The sequence below is a fragment of the Rattus norvegicus genome, chromosome 17 (assembly GCF_036323735.1).
Source record: "Rattus norvegicus strain BN/NHsdMcwi chromosome 17, GRCr8, whole genome shotgun sequence".
NCBI lineage: Eukaryota > Metazoa > Chordata > Mammalia > Rodentia > Muridae > Rattus > Rattus norvegicus.
In genome coordinates this window covers 47,441,985-47,462,263 of record NC_086035.1, presented here as the reverse complement: position 1 = coordinate 47,462,263, position 20,279 = coordinate 47,441,985, and the positions used below count along the sequence as shown (strand labels likewise).

The 20,279-nt window shown below is 38.8% G+C and overlaps 2 protein-coding genes and 1 pseudogene across 2 annotated transcripts; 2 read left to right on the top strand and 1 right to left on the bottom strand.

The window, feature by feature from the left end:
• The first annotated feature begins 9,551 nt into the window (after window positions 1-9,551).
• Window positions 9,552-11,068, top strand: Ost4-ps1 (oligosaccharyltransferase complex subunit 4, non-catalytic, pseudogene 1; annotated as a pseudogene).
• Window positions 11,069-12,901: 1,833 nt separating this feature from the next.
• hist1h2ail2 (histone cluster 1, H2ai-like2) lies at window positions 12,902-13,362 on the bottom strand. The gene has a single exon (NM_001408761.1). The coding sequence runs from the start codon at window positions 13,328-13,330 to the stop codon at window positions 12,938-12,940; it is 393 nt and encodes a 130-aa protein (NP_001395690.1). The 5' UTR covers window positions 13,331-13,362; the 3' UTR covers window positions 12,902-12,937.
• Window positions 13,363-13,580: 218 nt separating this feature from the next.
• H2bcl1 (H2B clustered histone like 1) lies at window positions 13,581-14,051 on the top strand. Its single transcript, NM_001409088.1, has one exon. The coding sequence runs from the start codon at window positions 13,624-13,626 to the stop codon at window positions 14,002-14,004; it is 381 nt and encodes a 126-aa protein (NP_001396017.1). The 5' UTR covers window positions 13,581-13,623; the 3' UTR covers window positions 14,005-14,051.
• The last annotated feature ends 6,228 nt before the right edge of the window (window positions 14,052-20,279 follow it).

The following is a 20,279-nucleotide window of genomic DNA, read 5'->3' as shown; positions in this document are numbered from 1 at the left end:
AAGAGCTAGGAACTATGACGATAAGAGCAGAGCAGGACAGCAGAGACAGCAGTCAGAGTTCTTCTTACTGTGCAACTACTCCTTTTACTTAGGAGCCTTTTCTTTAGGATCTTTTTTACTCGCAGAAATAAAAAAGTATAAGTTTTTCATTCCCTGAGCAATAAAGGTTGGAGCATATTTTTCATCGAGAATGAGTGAGTTCTCTCTGCACTGGTGCTTGCTCAATGAAACCTGCTCATGGGAGCTTTTGCCCCATCCACCAAACTAAAAAGTGTGTGTGTGTCTGTGTGTGTGTGTGTTTGTGTGTGTGTGTGTGTGTGTGTGTGTGTGTGTGTGTGTTTGCTTGTATAAAAGTTTTTCTTTCTGTGAGAGAGATATGGTTCAATAAAAGTTAATTGCTTCAGGCCTCTCTCACACCTGGCAAGGTAAATCTCCTGACAAAAGAGAAAGAAACCCTAGCTCCTTTACTTAATTCCTCCACTCCTCACTCTTAAGCAACAGGTATTAATACTCGGAAGCCATCAGCTTCTGGGCCCAGACTAAAAAGAATCAAAGAGAGTCAATATTATGTAATACTACACAAGTAAGTATTAAGTAACATTACGCAAGTTTTACTTTCACAAAACCAAGTTTTGCCCCCCCCCCCACTGATGCTCCACCCCCTCTGCTGGTATCCAGTGAGAAATGGTGTGCTGGGGGTCCAACCTCACTCAACTTAGGATCTGGGTTCTCAACAGGAATTTCTGGAAGGCACCTAATAAACACACAGAGAACTTTTCAGGTACAAACTGACATGTATTTTTTTTTTTAAGGCTTAAAGTTCTCTCTCTCTCTCTCTCTCTCTCTCTCTCTCTCTCTCTCTCTCTCTGGTAGCTTGAAGCTACATGTACTTTTGCTCTCTCTTTGGGCTTCAGGTCATGCTATCTTTCATTCCTTTCTCACACTCACACACAGAGTGTGTTCTTTTTCTTCTTCTACAGACACAGTCCACAGACACTCATTCTCACTACATTCACTCACCTGGCTCTCCACACCACACACCTCACATTCTCACATCCACTCACTCACTCACTCACTCACTCACTCACTCAACCCACACTCTCTCTTCTCACTCACTTTCCACACCACACACTCTACATGCACCTCCCACACACCTCATGTGTGCACTCTGTCACCTTTTTCTTGCTCCAGTCTTTTATTGTTACTCCAAAAGCAAGTAGAAAAAAAGACATTGTATAATTGTTGCCAAATCAAATTCAAAAGAATACCCACATCCCACAAAGAATTAAGAATTATAATCGTTCCCCAAAATTTCAAGCTTCTCCTATTCCCAGGCCTATGGGCAAAATAATAATAATTGCAAGCTTATCATTATTTAAACTTTCATATTTGACTTATTATAGAGCAAGTCAGCTACTTGCATTTTCCTGTGAAGCTCTAGTGATAAATGACCTGGGCAAAGCTGCCAGGCAGTGGCCAGAAAGAATCAAGTTAACCCTTAACTCAGCAGTTCCACTACTTTCTGCTTCTTTACACTGCACAGAATGGCTCTAAGAATCCCAGTGTATTGACTTAGCTTTACTAGTATATAACTTTATGCATTTTATACTTTATATCCATACATATCCAAAGGAGACCAGGAACGACTCTCAAACATTATGCAAAATTTATTTCATAGCATGAGTAGTTTTTTTTTTTTTCCTTTCTGAATTAAAGTATCCCATGTTTGTGTCTCTCATACTAATGCTTTTTCATGTTTCCAGCAAATTCCTTCAGTTTCTGGTAAAGGATCCTGTATGACTCTAGCAGTAGTGGCTCTGTTTCATTTTCTAAAATTTCTAAACATTATCTCTTCAAACTTTCTTTGCAAATCAGACATTAACCTAGAATGACCATTGTGCATTTATTACATTGTTTCAAAGGTGAGAGCTCACAGCATGCACCTGGGCCGTTAAGACTGTACTGTGCTGGGGTTGGGGATTTAGCTCAGTGGTAGAGCGCTTGCCTACCAAGCCCAAGGCCCTGGGTTCGGTCCCCAGCTCCGAAAAAAGAAAAAAAGAAAGGAAAAAAGAAAAAAAGACTGTACTGTGCTGTACAGTGCCCCTGTGCCTCAGTTTTTAATTGTTTAAGAAGCATTACATCAAGGATCATCTAGTTTCACAGAATTCGCCAGAGCAGAAGGAGAAGGGAAGAGGAAAGTCCCTCTTCCCTTACGCACACCAAGGCCAACTGAAAAGCAGTCATGTACAAATGAAACCTATACAGCCGTTGTCCAGGGCTAAGGTTAGGAGAAATGTTAACAACCCTGGGCTTCTGAGATGTCTCCATCCTGGCCTGTTGTGGGCAGTCCCTGTCACAGTATGCTGTCCCCAGCACTAGCATAAGACAGAGAATCAACCGTTAGTAACATGAAGACTACTGTTTTGTTTCTTTCTTTGTTTTTGTTTTTAATTGATTTTTGTATACTGCAACTTTACTATGTCTTTATTGGGCCCATGAGGTTTCTAGTAGACTCCACATAGTCTTTTAAGTAAAGAATCCTATCTTTAGATAGGAAGAGTTTTACTTCTTTGCTTTCTAGCATTATGTCTTATATGTCTCTCTCTTATGTGGTTGCTATAGGTAAGAAGACATTCACCATTATATTGATTAAGAGGGGAGAACTGTCCTCTTTGTTCCTGACTTTAAAGGAAATTCTCCAAGTTTGTCTCCATTTAATACAATGATAGCTATAGGTTTGTTGTATTTAGCCTTTAATATGTTGAGGTATGTTCCATCTATGCCCCAAATCCCCCAAACTTTTATCATGAAGGCATGTTGAACTTTAACAAATGCTTTTATAGAGTCAATCGAAATAATTATGTGTTTTCTGTCCTTGAGTTTATTTCCATCTCTTTTTTAGAATTTAATATTTCCTCAATATCCAATTACAGTTTAATATGCACTTGTGATAACTTTCCAATGAGTTATTGAATAACTTTTATTTTGAATATCTAAATAAAAAAAAGTCATTTACTGTGTAAAACTCAATTCATCATCTGATAGCCAGTTTTAATATCAGGAGCCAACATAGGACAAGCTAATTAAACTACTAAGTGAACTTCCGGAGATGAGTCTGCCTTGGATTTTTAATCCATGACAGATTTGCTGTCAATAGCCAATGCCCCTTAGAAATTCATTTTAGGAAAGATTCCTGCTACTAATATGTTTTCCTGTTATTATTAAATATATATAACGATCACTATGTATTAGCCCACTCCTTTGAGTAGGCTCTGTAGAACTACAAAGATGTACTGTCTTGTGCTGATGCTATATAGATAAATAGAGCACTTCTTAATTTTTAATGATGATCCTATAAGAATTCCTAAAACTATATCACTATTTATTAAGCTCTTTTACCCTGGAACTACTATCAGGTTCTTTCTGATAATCAAAACTGCAATGAGGGCTGAGGAGATGTCTCAGTGGTGAAGAGCACTGACTGCTCTTCCAGAGGTCCTGAGTTCAAATCCCAGCAACAACATGGTGGCTCACAACAATCTGTAATGAGATCTGATGCCCTCTTCTGGTGTGTCTGAAGATAGCTACAGTGTACTTATATATAATAAATAAATAAATCTTAAAAAAAAAAAAACTGCAATGAGAACTCTGCCAGTCTGCAAGTGTCACCACTTAATTGCTTCTAAGATAGTAAGCAGTCCTTCTATTACTCAGAGCACATTCCAAAAGATTGTAAAACCATTTTCAAAGGTCTTGAAAGGGGAATTAATGATCTCTAATATGTTCTAGGACAGAAGATAAAATTTTGTTTGGGTTTATCTATATAAAACATCACTACTAACTTAGTTATGACTTTCCCTGAACTTGTGGAGCTGTGACAGGTGATGAATGTGTAGTCAGATAATTAGTCCTAGTGGATATGCAGGTAAACATTCTCTGTTGTAAACTTCTTGCTTGATTTATGATTGAAATTTATGTTTAAACTTGTGGTGAACGTTTTAGCATGCAATCAGGCATTCTGAAAGATGTATAAGTACTGAGGACAAAGAGAAGAGACAGAACTGAGCTGGTGGAGAACACTTTAGACAGGACACTTTATAGACAGATCTGAACAGAATTTTCTAGAACAGAACCAGATAATTTTTTAGTCAGGACACAAGAGAACTTTTTAGACAGAACTGAACTCAATAAGAACTTGAAGTAAAGGCTCTGAGAGAAAAGGCATTAAGAGTAAGAGCATTATTGTGACCTCAGAGCAGGAGAGGAGAACAAGATTAGAAGTAGAGTGCAGAGCAGAATAAGTTAGAAACTATAAGGAATAAAAAAAAACTAAAAGAGCAATATGCTGAATGCAGAGGAAAAGAGGGAAAAAGAAGAAACTGCAGAGAGCAGAAGGAGCAGGCAGTCTTCTCCTTACCATAGGACAGAACAGGTCCTTTCTTAATAACGAGGCAGGCTTAATCTTATTAAATGGAACAAAGCTTTCTTCTTGCAAACTCAGGTTTAATTCATTTAGCATTAAAAGGGTTTTAGCAGTAAAAGGGTATAAGCTTTTTCTTTCTCTATGCAATAAAAACTGGAGCTCATTTTTCATCCGGAATGAATGAGTTTTTTCTGCACTGGCACTTAGTCTTTTGCTCCAAATGCATATGTAAGTAAGTAAGAGTGTGTGTGTGTGTGTGTGTGTGTGTGTGTGTGTGTGTGAGAGAGAGAGAGAGAGAGAGAAAGAGAGAGAGAGAGAGGGAGGTAATTATGAGAATGCATACAAGGTGGACCCAACTGGTTTGAGTGGAATGGAATTGTATAAGTGGGTATGTGTGAATCTGTTTATGAATGCATATGAGTTTATGAGTATTTGCTTATGTAAAAGGTTTTTTTCCTCTTCTACCATCATGATTCCTTCTCCTGGTTCAATAGGTTATTGTTCCAAACTTCCCCCTAGTCTGACAAGTAAGGCATCTGGACAAAAGGCAAAAGGCAATTAATCCTTTAACTTGATAGCCTTTCTCATATTGATGTCAATTCATGCAAGGCATATTCTGTCTCATCAACAACAGTTTTATGATAAGGTGCTAAATGCCAGGGACTGCAGTTTCTGGTCTCAAAGGGACTCAGGCAGGTCAGCTAAAGTAACAAAGTGACTTCGAATTAGATAAGTAAATATTTGTATTATTGTACAACAACCCTAAATATCACAAAGCCAAGTCTTATTCCCATATCTCGTAAAACTAATAACTCTTAACCCCCGCTGACATTGACACTCTTCCCACTCCACTGCCTTACTTAGAGATACATGACTAAACTTTTTATTATTACTTCTTTTTCCAGTTAAAGGATACATTTTGAAAGAGGAAGCATTAAAGTGTTGGTTATAATTGATATTTTTAAAGTTTACCAAGTAAGCACAGGCCACATATTGTTTCATCATTTATAGAAGACAATTTGGAAATAGTCATATACATATGCTATATACATTGTGAAAACTGCTATTATACATTGTTTATAGAAAATTGAAGAGAAACTATACACCCCTCAATTAACAAATAGAATTTCATTAATATGAAGGTTTACCAACTCTTTTTAAAGATGTTTTAATATAAAACATATTTTATATTCTTCATTAAGAAGATGAAACATAAAAATGCCAAAAGATTAGTTTTGTCCCTATGTGTATTATGATTATTTGACTGCATTAATAGCCAACACATCTTGGACTTTAACATTATCCATAATATTGATTCTGGAATATCTAATAGACAACATTACCCTTTCTCATATTGATGTAAATTCATGAAAGGTATATTCTGTTTCATCAACAACAAACAGTTCTTTTCCATGTATTTGTCAAAGACCCATGAAACAAAGTTCAGACTGACAACCAATTTTTGCAGAGGCATCAGACCTTTAATTCAGCAGCATGAGAATACAGCCAAAGACTTCAGATGGTAGGTCGGGTTCCAGGGTAGAAAAAGTACAGATGTTGAGGGTAGGCCCAGATTTAAAGAGAGTTCCAACTACTTGTCTGTCTCTGAAGGTCATCTTCAACAAAGATCTGCAATGCCAGAGACCTGGGACTGAAACAGAAAGACTGAGGAAACACTAGAGTTTATCCTGAAGAACCCTACAACCTAAGAAAGAAGGACACTTGTCACACAGCACTTGGACTTGTTTTACATTTTCTATGCCCTAACAGAAGCCCAGTTCTTCACTCAAGACAACACAGCACTAATTATTTTGGACTGAAAATGCCAAGTCTATAGTGTTCTTCTATCAACAGATGCGCTCTTCTCTGCCTCACTCCCACTTGCTTTTGACAATTATATTCTCAAACTTTACAAAAATATTTTATTAAGCATCTTCCAGTACTAGCAAGAACACTTAAGAATAACACTTAAGAATTTTTGTGGAAAATGTGATTCATATTTTTATCCCTGTTCACAAAACAACACAGAAGAGTAAGCACATTTTCTACAAAATGTTCTATTAAGTTCCATTTCACAGGGATAAAGTTATTGCCATTATTAAAACGAGCAAGTTGTTATCTTTTGATAACTTTATCATTGAAGCATGCAGAAGTAAACATTAGATGCATTAGACCATATCATTACAAATCTGTTCCAGAAGTGAACCATATTTGGAGAAATTCATGGTCTTAGTATCCTGGCATTATTAATGTGACTTCTTGGTACTATTTGAAACTACAAGTGTGATAGGTAAAACAAAATCCTAAAATGTGTTTGGTATAGATAAGGAGTAAGCTGTGCAATTGTGTTAATGCACATGAGATAAAGATCCAAGAGGTTGATGGTATCTGTGAAGTACTATTTAAACATAAAATACCTCAATGCTGAAATTCATGATACTCTAAATTTATCTGGTATATGGAATGCCCAAATCCAGTCATTCAGTGGTGCTATTCATTGTGGAACTATGTACACTTAGCTGCCAAACTACACATAAAACTTCAGAGTGTTCCAATATTTGTGTTGAGCCATAACAGTGACCAGGCCTATTTGTCTGCCTACTTGAGTCATTGGTGCAGCTACCGTCCACGTTGTCCAAATGGGGACCCTTGTCTTTATAACCAGTGAAGAAGCCTGATCCAGCAATAAGGAAAATAAGCCAGAGATGTTGTAAGTTGTAATTCAGGCACTCCAGAGATGAAATCAGGAAACTCAGTCAGGAGTTCAAGGCCAGCTGTGAGACCTCATCTCAGGAAGATAAAGAAAACAAGAAACAAAGACAAAACAAAATAAACAAAAAATTTAATAAAATCTCTTTGCTCCACTTCTTTTCCTTTGCTGTAGGATTTGCATTTAAAATGATTCAGTTTTTTTTCATTATTTATTTAATGAATGAGTGTGATGTGTACATCAGCAGTGTGGGATTCAGAAGGGGTAATCAGATATTCTTTAGTTGGATTGAGTTATGAGTTGCTCAAAGTGGGTACCGGGAAGTGAACTATTATTCTTTTTAAGAAAGTTGTATTTATATTATTTATTTAAATACACTGTAGCTGCCTTTAGACACACCAGAAGAGGACATCAGAGCCCATTACAGATGGTTGTGAGCCAACATGTGTTTACTGGGAATTGAACTCAGGACCTCTGGAAAAGCAGTCAGTGCTCTTAACCAATGAGCCATCTCTCCAGGAAGTGAATTCTTAACCTAAAAAATAGCAAGTGCTCTTAACCACTGAGCCATTGCTCCAGCCATAAATTGAATTAATAAACTATATTTGCATATAAATGTTATCCAAGTTGTTATATACCGTTGGAGTGCTTACTTTGCAGTGCATTTGGGTGATTATATACTGTTATGGAGAATAAGAGGTTGAGCTTTTTTGTTGGTGCTTAGTTATGTCTTCATTTTCAAGTAAAAATGAAAAACTGGTTAAGGTGTCCTGTTAGGATACTGTTGGGGGATACTGTGTTGTATTTACTAGCCTTAGGCTATTAAACATTCATGAAGAGTTAGATTATTTCAGAAGCTAGATAAGAAAACTTAAGCTGCAGATATAAAATTAGAAGTCATTAAGGAATAGATACTATTTAAGACCCCAGTGGATGGGATCTCCAAAGGACTGAGTGTGGGCAAAAATAGTTTGTTGCCTAAAAGTTCTGCAGTCACCTGATGTTTTAGTATTGACTGAAAAGGCACTGTCAGACATTGGGATTTCAATGTTGCTTGGAGGACCACAACCCACAGGAAGTGTTAATAAGTCATATTTGTGGTGAAACCGCTCAGCTATACACAAATGGTGCTTCCCTGTTGGAAGGGAAAAAGAATCAGCTCTGAAACCTGATCTGGTAGCTAATACCTGTAACCCTGGCCACTTCTGAGGCAGAGGCAGAAAGATCACAGGTTTGAGACCAGCCAAGACAAAGGGAAGGTTATGGGATGCTGGGATGTGGTGCCTAGATATGGTACTTCAATAGCCAGCTCTCCCACAAACGTATCAGACGTTTACTAACTGAAAACTATGACATATCTGTACTCCACAGCTGGACAACCAGCTGGGGTTTTTTTGGTTTGGGGCTTTTGGGGAGGGTGGGGGGTTAATCAATTATTATAACTTAATTTTTACTATCAATGAGATCGCAGAAAAGATTGTGTCCTAAGCACAAGTCAGAAAAATGGTGTTTACTAATTATGTAACATTTTCAAAAGCTCTCAGAAACTCCAATCTGTTCAAGTGAATATTAAGAAACATGGCATTTACCAAGTAGGACACCTTAATCTTTAATCTTTTGTCATAACCCAATGAAGACAAACAAACCAAAGTAACCATTGAAAACTTCATAAAAACTGCTCTTAGAAGCGCAGAAACGCTTTACGAGGGAGCAATGACTAAATGGTCACTGAAGGGACAAAAACTAACCTTAGGGGTCTATATTAGACTATAGAATATGAACTAGATGTATTCCTTCCCAGTCTTAAGACAAGACAAAACAAAAAACTCCAAACTATAGGGACAAAATGAAAGCTTCTAAGTGAATCAAGACATTCAGTGTGGCAAACAGTAATCATGTAATTTTAGAATCTTGCTTTCAAATAACATTGGGCGTTTGACAACTACAGGAAATAAATTGCTGCACGTTAATTTAAACCATCTTTCGGTTTATCTTTATGCTTACCAAAAAAAAAAAGGCTACAAAGGACAAATCACATAGCAACTATTTCCCATCCTCACTGGATACTGCACATCAAAAACTACGCTACAGCGCTTCAGGGAGTTATGTGGGTGGCCCTGAAAAGGGCCTTTAGCAGTAATGGAGGAAAGCACTGGGGTTTAGCCGCCAAAGCCGTAGAGGGTGCGGCCCTGGCGTTTAAGCGCGTAGACCACGTCCATGGCGGTGACGGTCTTGCGCTTGGCGTGCTCCGTGTAGGTGACGGCGTCGCGGATCACGTTCTCCAGGAACACCTTCAGCACACCGCGGGTCTCCTCGTAGATGAGGCCGGAGATGCGCTTCACTCCTCCCCGCCGGGCCAGGCGGCGGATGGCGGGCTTGGTGATGCCCTGGATGTTGTCGCGCAGGACTTTGCGGTGGCGCTTAGCGCCGCCTTTGCCCAGACCCTTCCCGCCCTTGCCTCGGCCAGACATGACTGCACTCTGAGGAGCCCAGAGCAGCTATGCTAACACCGAGCCTGGGCGCCCGCTTTTATACGGCAGGGGGCGGACCGAAATGAGAACCTGCAAGGAGGAGGCGGCAATTTGCGCCCGCCGCCATGGGGGAAGGGAAGACTTAAAAAACAAAAAAAGGACTTTCTAACATGTAAAACGTGCTGTGAATTGCCTTGTGTTCTTTCTCTAACAGTGACCACATTTCAAATGATATTTTTAGTTAAAACTTTCAAAAAGCTATCGCATAAACCGGTGAATTATTCATCTGCATGACTTGGTGAGTCCTTTTAAATTTAAAGTCATTTTTCACATGTAAGTGAATTTTTCTTCACTATACTTAGGGTCGTTACTGAAATTCTATTGTGACCATATTAAATTAATTTTTATACTAAAATTTCATCGTCCCTATTGCCAACCTCATTTCTTCTCAAATATTTTCTATTTAATCAACTTTCACCAAATATTTTCAAGAAAATATCCAAGTGATAGTTTTGTGAAGTTTGAGCAAAATTTTTGAGGCTGGGGATTCAGCTGTGACTGCTACGCACAATACTGTATGTACAGTACAAGTAAAATGAACACTTTGTTTTTTAATCCCTGTAAAATTTTCCCCACAACTTCTAAATTAGTATCTATCAAGAAAATTCATGGAAAGAAACTGTATCTTCAAAGACTGGTTGACAAGAACTACATATATGAGAGGGATGCAAACTTAACAGTGAAACTGCAGTGTCATTTGTCCTGAGGCTGGTTGGCTTCTCTTTGGTACCTTTATGCTCCTGAATGTGATCCTCTATGTCTAACACTATGTGACTAATAGATAAAAACCGTTTGCAACCTCAACATAGCAGCCCAGTAGTTTCCACCAATCCAAAAGCCAAGAATGTCATCAGATAGTATCTGAGATCTATAGAAAATATTCTCCCACATGGCTGTAAATATCTCTCTGATGGGCTCAGGTCGCCTACCTCAAGTTAGTGTGGCAGTAGGGTCGGAGTCGGGTGGAGCTAGTCAGGATGATCACAAACGTGCAGCTCACCATCTTCCGCCAACAAGCTGGGCGTGTCGCTTTTCTTGCTTGTGGTCCTCTATCACTATGTGGCCGTAAATAACCCCAAGAAGCAGGAATGAAAGTGGCATTTTCTCCACCCCAGGCTTCCAGGGCAAGATGGAGGGTGTGAGGGGCCCTCACACTTCACTTCATCTCTCCTATCACAGCATACAAAGCAACTGCACCTGGATTTTTCCAAACAACTTTTATTTCCTCAAAGTCTTCCTTAACCCTATGGAACAAGAAGCTGCCACTGAATAGGGCCCAGTATAGAGGCTGCTTTCTTTTCTACTCCTTCCCCCAGTACAAATATTTATATATATATATATATATATATATATATATATATATATATATATATATATATATGTATATATATATATATATATATATATATATATATATATATATATCTGATGTACCCATCAATGTGTTTAAACCCATCTTTACTCGTGGCATTGTTCTCTAACTTCATAAAACGTCCACGTTGGAGCATAAAATTTGGAGAAACCTCTAGAATACAGTGTTTCTTATTCCCTTTCAGGTGAGAGTTGTGTGGATTTTTGTTTTGTTTGTTGTTTTTCTGCCAGTCTCTCTGTCTCTGCCACCACCACCACCACCCCCCCCCCGTGTGTGTGTGTGTGTGTGTGTGTGTGTGTGTGTGTGTGTGTGTGTGTGTGTGTGTTTTCAACTATGCAGGCATTACGACCCAAAGTCACAGGGAGGTAGGAAGGGACAAACCATGAAGAGTCTTAGGGCTGTATCAGAGAGCAGTGAGGAGGCACATTAAGAGCCTGTCTTCTCCACTCAGTAGAGAAAACAAGGACTACACTGAAGACTGACTTTGGTGAGCCTGGAAGCAAGCAAATGGCTATTTTAGGAATCCAGGTAAAATGATGAGTTTGGCCTGAAAGCAAATGCTGGCACTTCTCCCTAGGTGTCCTGGAGGTAATATCATATCTCTGCTTTCTCTGAGGAAGACCAAGTCTCATGAGAAAAAGAAATTAACAATAAAAAGTGACAAAGCTAGAGTTTCTTACTCCTCTGAGTTTCAAATTTGTCATTTGAATACTATCAAACATGAAGATTTGATTATAGAATACCAAGCAAGCTGGGAGATGCAACAGGATATCTACATTTTTTGATTGGTGGTCTGATCATGTCTTCCATCAAGTTCCACATGTACAAGAATGATGTGTGTTCTATTTAGTCCATGTAACCGGAGTTTGGCTCAGGACATAACAGGTACTCAACATGTGAGATGACAGGAGATGGCCTTTGATTCTAGCTTCTCTCTGCCCTTTATTTCATTTTTTGATTTCATGTGCAAATTTGATGTCTCAGTGTCAGTGCCCAGGATGCCAAAACAGGATGTGTGACACCTAACTCTAACCCTGCAGGACTGGCCGCTTCTCTAGGCCCCCAAATGACTCTTTCAAAGTAACTACTATCCACATGTACTGAAAGTTGGCTTCAGATAAAATATAACTCTACTAATAAATTTAGTACATGATTTTAAAACATTTCCTTTCCAGAATTGCTAATTTCTACCTTTAGAAATACACTGAATTGTTTTTAAGTCCCTTGACAGCAGAGACTTTATTTTAAACTTTCTTTTCTTTAACCTCAGGCTCCTTAAAGCCTGTACCACCGTAGTAAACTTTAACATGTGCATCCCAAGGTTCACTCAGTACCAACCCACGAAATACTTGCCCTAAACGCTTTACAAAACAAAGGCCAAGATGAAAAGGGGTAAAAGACTGAACAAATGGCTGAGGCTAAAGGGTTGGAGATTTGGCTCAGTGGTAGAGCACTTGGCTAGCAAGCGCAAGGCCCTGGGTTCGGTCCCCAGCTCCGAAAAAAAGAAAAAAAAAAACGTTTTAAAATGGCTGAGGCTTAAAGAAATGACAGATTTTAACATAAGTCATTCTGTAAATGCTGAGTGAAAGAACAATCTATTAGATAACTTGCTATTCCTCCTAGAATGCTATACAAGAACAAACAATGATCTTTTAATAATACAGGGAACGTTCCTGGCCTGAAGCATTAGAACTTAAGAGGTACTAATACTTACTGGGCAGTAAATTAAAACTTGGCAGTTTGATTCATTAATCCTTGAGAATAAACCTAGGACTGGCTTAACTTAATGTTTCTCTGTCCATAGTGTTGCACTCATTGACCCAACTACCATTCTAATTAGCACAGCTCCTCCGTGTGTTCTTATAGGTGGCTCTGAAAAGAGCCTTTGGTGATCCCTGGTCTTACTTCCCCTTAGCCTTGTGGTGGCTCTCGGTCTTCTTGGGCAGCAGCACCGCCTGGATGTTTGGCAGAACGCCGCCCTGTGCGATGGTCACGCGGCCCAGCAGCTTGTTGAGCTCCTCGTCGTTGCGGATGGCCAGCTGCAGGTGGCGCGGGATGATGCGCGTCTTCTTGTTGTCCCTCGCTGCGTTGCCCGCCAGCTCCAGGATCTCGGCCGTCAGGTACTCCAGCACGGCCGCCAGGTACACCGGGGCGCCGGCGCCCACCCGCTCCGAATAGTTGCCCTTACGCAGCAGACGGTGCACGCGGCCCACGGGAAACTGCAGGCCCGCCCGGGAGGACCGGGTCTTGGCCTTGGCGCGAGCCTTGCCGCCCTGCTTCCCACGTCCAGACATAGCAAAGAAACGAAAACTAGAATCTACTCACTGAGAGAAGATACCGCTATGCTGTGGCACTTATACGCAACGCAGGGCGTGAAAAAGTAGCAATTTCATTGGTTACATGGAACTATTCGCCTAGACCAATAACACAGTTGGTTAGAAAAACCCTTGCTATGATTGGGTATTTAGTGGATGACGATTGTTAGTTCGCGCTAACCAAAGCCACAAGTTTCTTTAAAAGTCAGCCTGTGCAGAAACCGTACAGTTGTTCGGTCCTATTTTCCTTTGTTTGGTGTTTCATTTTCGCTATGCCTGAGCCCGCGAAGTCCGCTCCCGCCCCGAAGAAGGGCTCCAAGAAGGCCGTGACCAAGGCGCAGAAGAAGGACGGCAAGAAGCGCAAGCGCAGCCGCAAGGAGAGCTACTCGGTGTACGTGTACAAGGTGCTGAAGCAAGTGCACCCGGACACGGGCATCTCTTCTAAGGCCATGGGCATCATGAACTCGTTCGTGAACGACATCTTCGAGCGCATCGCGGGCGAGGCGTCGCGTCTAGCGCATTACAACAAGCGCTCGACCATCACGTCCCGGGAGATCCAGACGGCCGTGCGCCTGCTGCTGCCCGGGGAGCTGGCCAAGCACGCTGTGTCCGAGGGCACCAAGGCGGTCACCAAGTACACCAGCTCCAAGTGAGTTCATCTTAACTCACTCCTAACCCAAAGGCTCTTTTCAGAGCCACTCACCTTACTGAAAGAATGTTGCACTTCGAGTTTGCTTAGAAAGCTAAAGACTAAAGGAAGGTGACAATTGAAGAGGTTCGGTGAAATGCATGCCTAAGGGCCGAGTACAGACAACACTGCTTTTGAGTACAGTGCTCCGTAAACTTTTTCCTTTGGATTAATTTACCAAAACTGAAAGTTAGACTCATCTTTACAGTGTCCTGATTTGTGGCTTCGCTAGCCAATCGGCGTTTCGCGGGCAGTTTCAAAATTAAACGCCAGAGATAGTCGCGTTTGTTTCCCCATCATTCTTGGGGTTCTTCCTGCTCAGTGTTTCAACTGTTTCTGGTACTTAGGACAAATTTTAAAAAGGAAAAATCAGAAAGCCTTTCCCTGCTCATTCCGTAGTCTCACCTTGGATAATAAAAACGGGCTTTTCAGTTTAAAATATGCAATAGCTTAATTGAAACATTTTGAATCTTTTCTGGAATTTATATGAAAATGCTTCAAGTTTATTTTGCTCAATTCTTTTAGTAGTACATTTTTATATGGTTAATGTATTCTAGTGACTCCCAGATGTTCTCATTCTGAGCACATAAGCAATGGGAGATAATTTTGAATTTTTGTGCTTTTTTTTTTTTTTTTTTTTCCGGGGCTGGGGATTGAACCCAGGACCTTGCGCTTCCTAGGCAAGTGCTCTACCACTGAGCCAAATCCCCAACCCCATAATTTTGAATTTTTAAGGGATATGGCATTCTTTCAGACAAACTAGTAGAAATAGTTACATGTTCCTTTATTTTCTTTAAATGAATTAATCGGGGTAAATTAACAATGCATGTCATAAACAGAAGAAAACAGCTGAATAAATTATTTAATTTCAGAGTCGTGTTTCAGGAGGTCCACATAACAATAAATAGCATTTAATAAAATCAAAACCAAGTTAGTTTTGAAGTTCACTTAGATACGTCTGTGATTGCAAACTTTAATAATATTGATAAAGGAAAATGTAAAAATATTACGCGAAACTACTTTAACAAGTTCGGCTCAGATGACTGGGAAGCACAGAGCCTTTGAAATCTCTTTTTGGGAACAAATTTGCTTGTGGGTGTCTGACTTAATTTGTCATCTTTTTTGTCAGAAACGATATAGTATACATACAATAGAAAGGGAAAGAACCTGAGTAAAACTTCTAAGCTTCATATTTTTCATAAAGAAAAATTAATGAGAACCTAGTTTCTCTAAGTAGTCTTGTTTTCTTTTAGTAGGAGGAGGAAGAGAAGGTACTGATAGAGGCCAATAACATGGCTCATGGGTTCAGGTTTGAGCTAAAATTATGTGTGAAAGATCAGGATTAAGAAGAGGAAAGGACTCATCTTATGTGGGAAGCAGAGTACAAAGGCTTTATTTTTAACCATATTGTACCATTACAGTGCTGATTACAAAATAAATAGTACATAAGGTACCAAATATAGGGCTGGAGAGATGGCTCAGTGGTTAAGAGTACTGACTGCCCTTCCAGAGGTCCTGAGTGCAATTCCCAGCACATGGTGGTTTATAACCAGCTATTTGAGATCCGATGCCCTCTTCTGGTGTGTCTGAAGAGAACAACAGTGTAGTTGCATACATAAAATAAACAAGGACTTTAAAAAAAAAGGGTATCATGTCTTGTTTGTCTTTTGTTTTTCTTTTTTTTTTAACTGAACAAAAAGTAGTTTTTTCTATTACTAATTGATCCTTTTCCCAGAAAATAAATGAGAAAAACATGATGACTGGTCAAGGAAATACTTGCTGGAGTAGGAAGGTAGTAGACTTCCATAATTATACAAGCATCCTCCTTTTTTCCAGGGATGTCTGGCAAGTGTATTGTCCTGGCCTGATGTTAATTCAGCAAATCTTCATTTCCCCCTTTTCTGTTTAACGGTACTTTGTAATATAATGTTGAATAAAGACAATCGATGTTGAATTACTTTTTTGATGGTGGGAGAGGTTTTTTGGTCAGACTATTAAAAAAATAACAAAAACAAATATAACATAATCAATATAAACACTCTAAGATAGGAAGAGCTTGCAATCTTAAATCGATCCAATGCATTTGACTTAACCAAAGCACCAGTAATAAACACTTACCAATAATTTATCACCCGATAGTTTACACAATGTTGTACAAATATGTAATATCAGATTATAATTTAATATTTCCTGATCAAGGCTTCCATAAGTTAGTAAATGTTTTATAACCTTATCCCAGGGGATAAGGTCTCATTTCAATGCACAGGAGAAATAAAATTGCGCCACATTCCAATCATGTCTTAATAACAGTTGTCACCTAACATAATCATGGCTGACGCCAAGTCAGTGATTCCAGCATGCAGTGTACTGTCTAAATGTCTGTGCATGTTGCAGAAGTTTTCTGAGTCAGAATGAAGTCTTTGAATATAATGTGCATTCTGATTGCTTTGGTGTAGGTCTAGGCCAGCAGTGGTGGTGGTGGTAGAGATGTCAGTCATTCCCACCAGGATGACAATAATCAGTCCTTTCCTTCATTTGATCCAGTATGTGATAAACCATAGGCATGGAAGGAGGTCCTTGCCAAGCTCCAGCCATCTGTCCATCTGTCCATCTGTCCACACAGCCAAACACGAATCCAAGCTCAAAGGACAGAAATTCTCTGGGCACTCAAATTAACAATAGTTCCAGCATATAAACATGTTTATAAAGAACAACTGAAACAAGATACATATTTTTCAAACTGATTTCAAGTAGATTCTCCAGTCATGAACAAATAAGGAAGAGGAACACTTGCCACACTAAGATACATTTTTTTATACGTAAAAGAGAACATAGTCTTGTGGCTAATAGCATTTTTCCATATATTCCCTTTCAGGACCAAAAGTTATACAATGCCAATAATAATTTCCAAAGATATTCTTGAGTAGCTCCTCCCTCCATATGAGCAGAGGAAGGGGATATCCACCCCTATCATACTAAAACTTCAGACCAATTACTATGGATGGATGGTGTTATTATTGTTGTGAAGCTATCTTAATTCTTTGCCTTTCTGTTTGGTGTGAGGAAAACCTACAGGGCTCCAATCTATGAGCTGCCATAAGAACTCGCACCTCTGGTCCTCTACTTTGTTCCCAGTGTTTCTATTCACTTAACTCAGAGACAGACAACAGGAGTGTGGCAAGGGGGAAAATGAGGTGGGATGAAAAGTAGTAATGTTTCCTTTGAACCCTTCAGCTACTAAAATGAACAGCTTCTTCCCTTCAGTTTTTGTTCCAATTCAAATAATAGATAACCATCCCCTAGATATATTTTTCAAACAATGAGCCTCATGCCCAATATAAATATGAAGTATTTCAAGCCCTATTTCTTATGATGAATTCAAATCTGAATACACTTCAATGAGAAATAAAGAACCTCTACTGTCATGGGGTCCTGGAATTCAATTACAGACATTAATGTGGGTAGCCTTCCTGGGGGGTCTTACTCAGCACAGAGAGGAGAGCTTTCTTTCATTTCAGATAATGAACCATCTTTTCTCCTGCACTGACTAATTTTTTCAACTGCCCCCAGGTAGGAAACATCCACTATGGAAGGTAGTGGTTTCCCAATTTGTATTAGATGTCTGACCCAAAGTCAGATAAGCCGTTTGTTGAGAAGGCAAGTCAGGGACAAACTGGTCACATGTGGATTTCATCTGCCTTTCTGGAAATCAATGATCACCTGGATCTGTGTAAACATAAACAAACCCTTTCCCCATTTTATAACATTAATTTTTTCCATTTCTAAGTCTTCCTCATTATACCAAATAGATTGTAATATATTACCCGCAACACTTTGCCAATAACAGTTGAATTTTAGCAAGCATAAAATCATCATTTTTACAATGCAAAAATTTTAAAGTAAATAATGAATCTAAAATGATGTTTGTAGAATTAAAGTCTATCTTTCTCCTTTTGTTTCACATCTCCTTTAATGTTCTGTTAGAAGTTTCAATGCTGGCCTGTCCTTGAGAGTCTTAAGGGATACTCATAATATATTTAATATTCCAATGTTGTAAAAATTCTTTAAGGTTCTGTGACATATAAACTAACATTCACCATTTTATTTTGTTAAGGAATACTAATAATATTAAAAGCTCCTTTTAAACATAATATAACTGATAAAGCCTTTTCATTATTTAATGCAGTAGTCTCTTGAAATGCTGAAAATGTATCTATAGAATTATGTATATATTGCAATTTCAAAAATTTTAATGTAGATTACATCCAATTGCTATATCTCATCTGATATTACCAGAAAGCAATCAGGGTCTATGAAATGTTTGACAAGTTTCACAATTTAAAGTTATTACTTACCATGCCTTGAGTTACAGGAAATGTTCTTTGTAAAGCTCACCAGTTAGCATGTGTATACAGGCATGAAACTTAGTAGCTTCAGGCAAAAAGTACAAGAATATAATTGAAATATATTAATTAAAAGAATCTGAGAATTGATTAGCATTGACCACAGAGCCCTGGAGATTGGTATATACTCTGATATGCATAATAAAATGTGGATTAATGTGATAAATTAGTAGTTGTTACAACTGTCAAAACAAATGTTTCTGTATCATCACGATAAAGAAAAAGAGTGTGAACATTTTGAAAAGTATATGATGCATATTGTGAGTCTGTAATAATGTTTAAGGGTTTCAAAAATCTGACAAGGAGGTAATAATAGCTGGAAACTTGGCCTTTTGCACAGATAAGGATGGGTTTATAATACTTTAGAAATATCTCTTCTTTTCATAAGAATATCCAATAATTCTAAATATATTAGCATCAGTAAATAAAATATATACTTCAATCAAAAGGTCTATGCTTAGTGATAGGACCAATAATAACACGTTTATTTTAAAAACTAAAGACATTTGTATTCGAATATTGATTATTTCTGGGTCCGGCATGGTCTTGGTGGGGACAGAATGACACAGTTCCTGCCCCTGGGACAGGGCCAGTGGAATGGACTCCAAGAGTGTGGATGGCAGACATGGACATAAAGCTTGTTCGTATAGTTTTGTACTTATTTTCACATTCCTCCGAGGAATGTCCTGTTAACGTTAATGAGTCCAGGAGGCAAAGGTGTGGCTAATATCTCAGCAAAATGGTAAACGCTGGGACCTTCAGGATAGCCCTTAAGGCTGTGAAAAAGAATTCTAAAAGCATGAGTTCAAAAATGTATAATTTCTCAACTATACAAAAAACATAAGGATGCAATATGTATTGTATAGGGAGCTTCACAGATCTAAAGGAACAAAGGCCACTACACTACAAACCAGCTTATCAGAAAGATACAAAGGCAAGGAGATTCCTGAGTTCAAGGTCAGCCTGGGACACAGCAAGGTTAGGCCTAGGTGTAGTAGAAATGGTAATTTCAAGACAGGGTCCCACCCAGCTATCTCACCACTTGTGTTTAACAGAGGAGCAGGCAGCTCTCTAAATTCTTTTGCAATATTAAAAGAAAATGTGTGTTTGCTATTCCCTATTCTTAGGATAATCAAAAGGAAAACCAGAGTAAATGACTGGATTGATATGTAAAAATAAGTAAAAGACTGGGCTTGTGACCTGTGGTAATGAGCTATCAAGAGAAAGTTTTTAGAATAGCAAAAGAGAACCACTTGGAGAACTGTGTCCAGCAGAATAAAACTAGAGTACTGTCTAGAAGTCTCCAGAGAAAAAGCAGGTCAGAGAGAAAGTAGAACAGAGAGGAAGCAAGCTGGAAAGCAGTCGTAGGCTGCCAGCTTGGACCCATGGCTTAACTTGAGTCGCTTGTCTCGCCGCTCCCAAACACTCCATGTCTCAGAACCCCTCTCCAGGACATGGCTAGTCTTTGTCAAATTATTAATTTTTTATATAATCACTTAAAGCAATCTGCTAATTTTCATTAATTTTCCAAAGAACCTGTTGTTACTTTCTTAGTTTAAATAAGAGATACGATTTTAAAAAGGAGCAGAGGATTTAACAGGGCTAATACGTTTTAAGTTAACTTTTTGTTATTGATTTTACAAACACTTTTAACCATACACAATAAGTTTACAAGTCCTTAGGTAAGTTTATATTTTTTAAAATGTTTCAGAGAGTTAAAGCCAAAAGTATGAGCAAAGCAAAGGTGATTTCCATGTAAGGGTCCGAACATCGCTGAAAGAAGCCCAGATAGTATACAAAACAAAGAGTGAATATTCTGTGAAAACAACCAACATTG

Excerpts from the sequence above, each read along its gene's own strand:
- hist1h2ail2 (NM_001408761.1), bottom strand. The coding sequence starts at position 13,330 with ATGTCTGGACGTGGGAAGCAGGGCGGCAAGGCTCGCGCCAAGGCCAAG.
- H2bcl1 (NM_001409088.1), top strand. The coding sequence starts at position 13,624 with ATGCCTGAGCCCGCGAAGTCCGCTCCCGCCCCGAAGAAGGGCTCCAAG.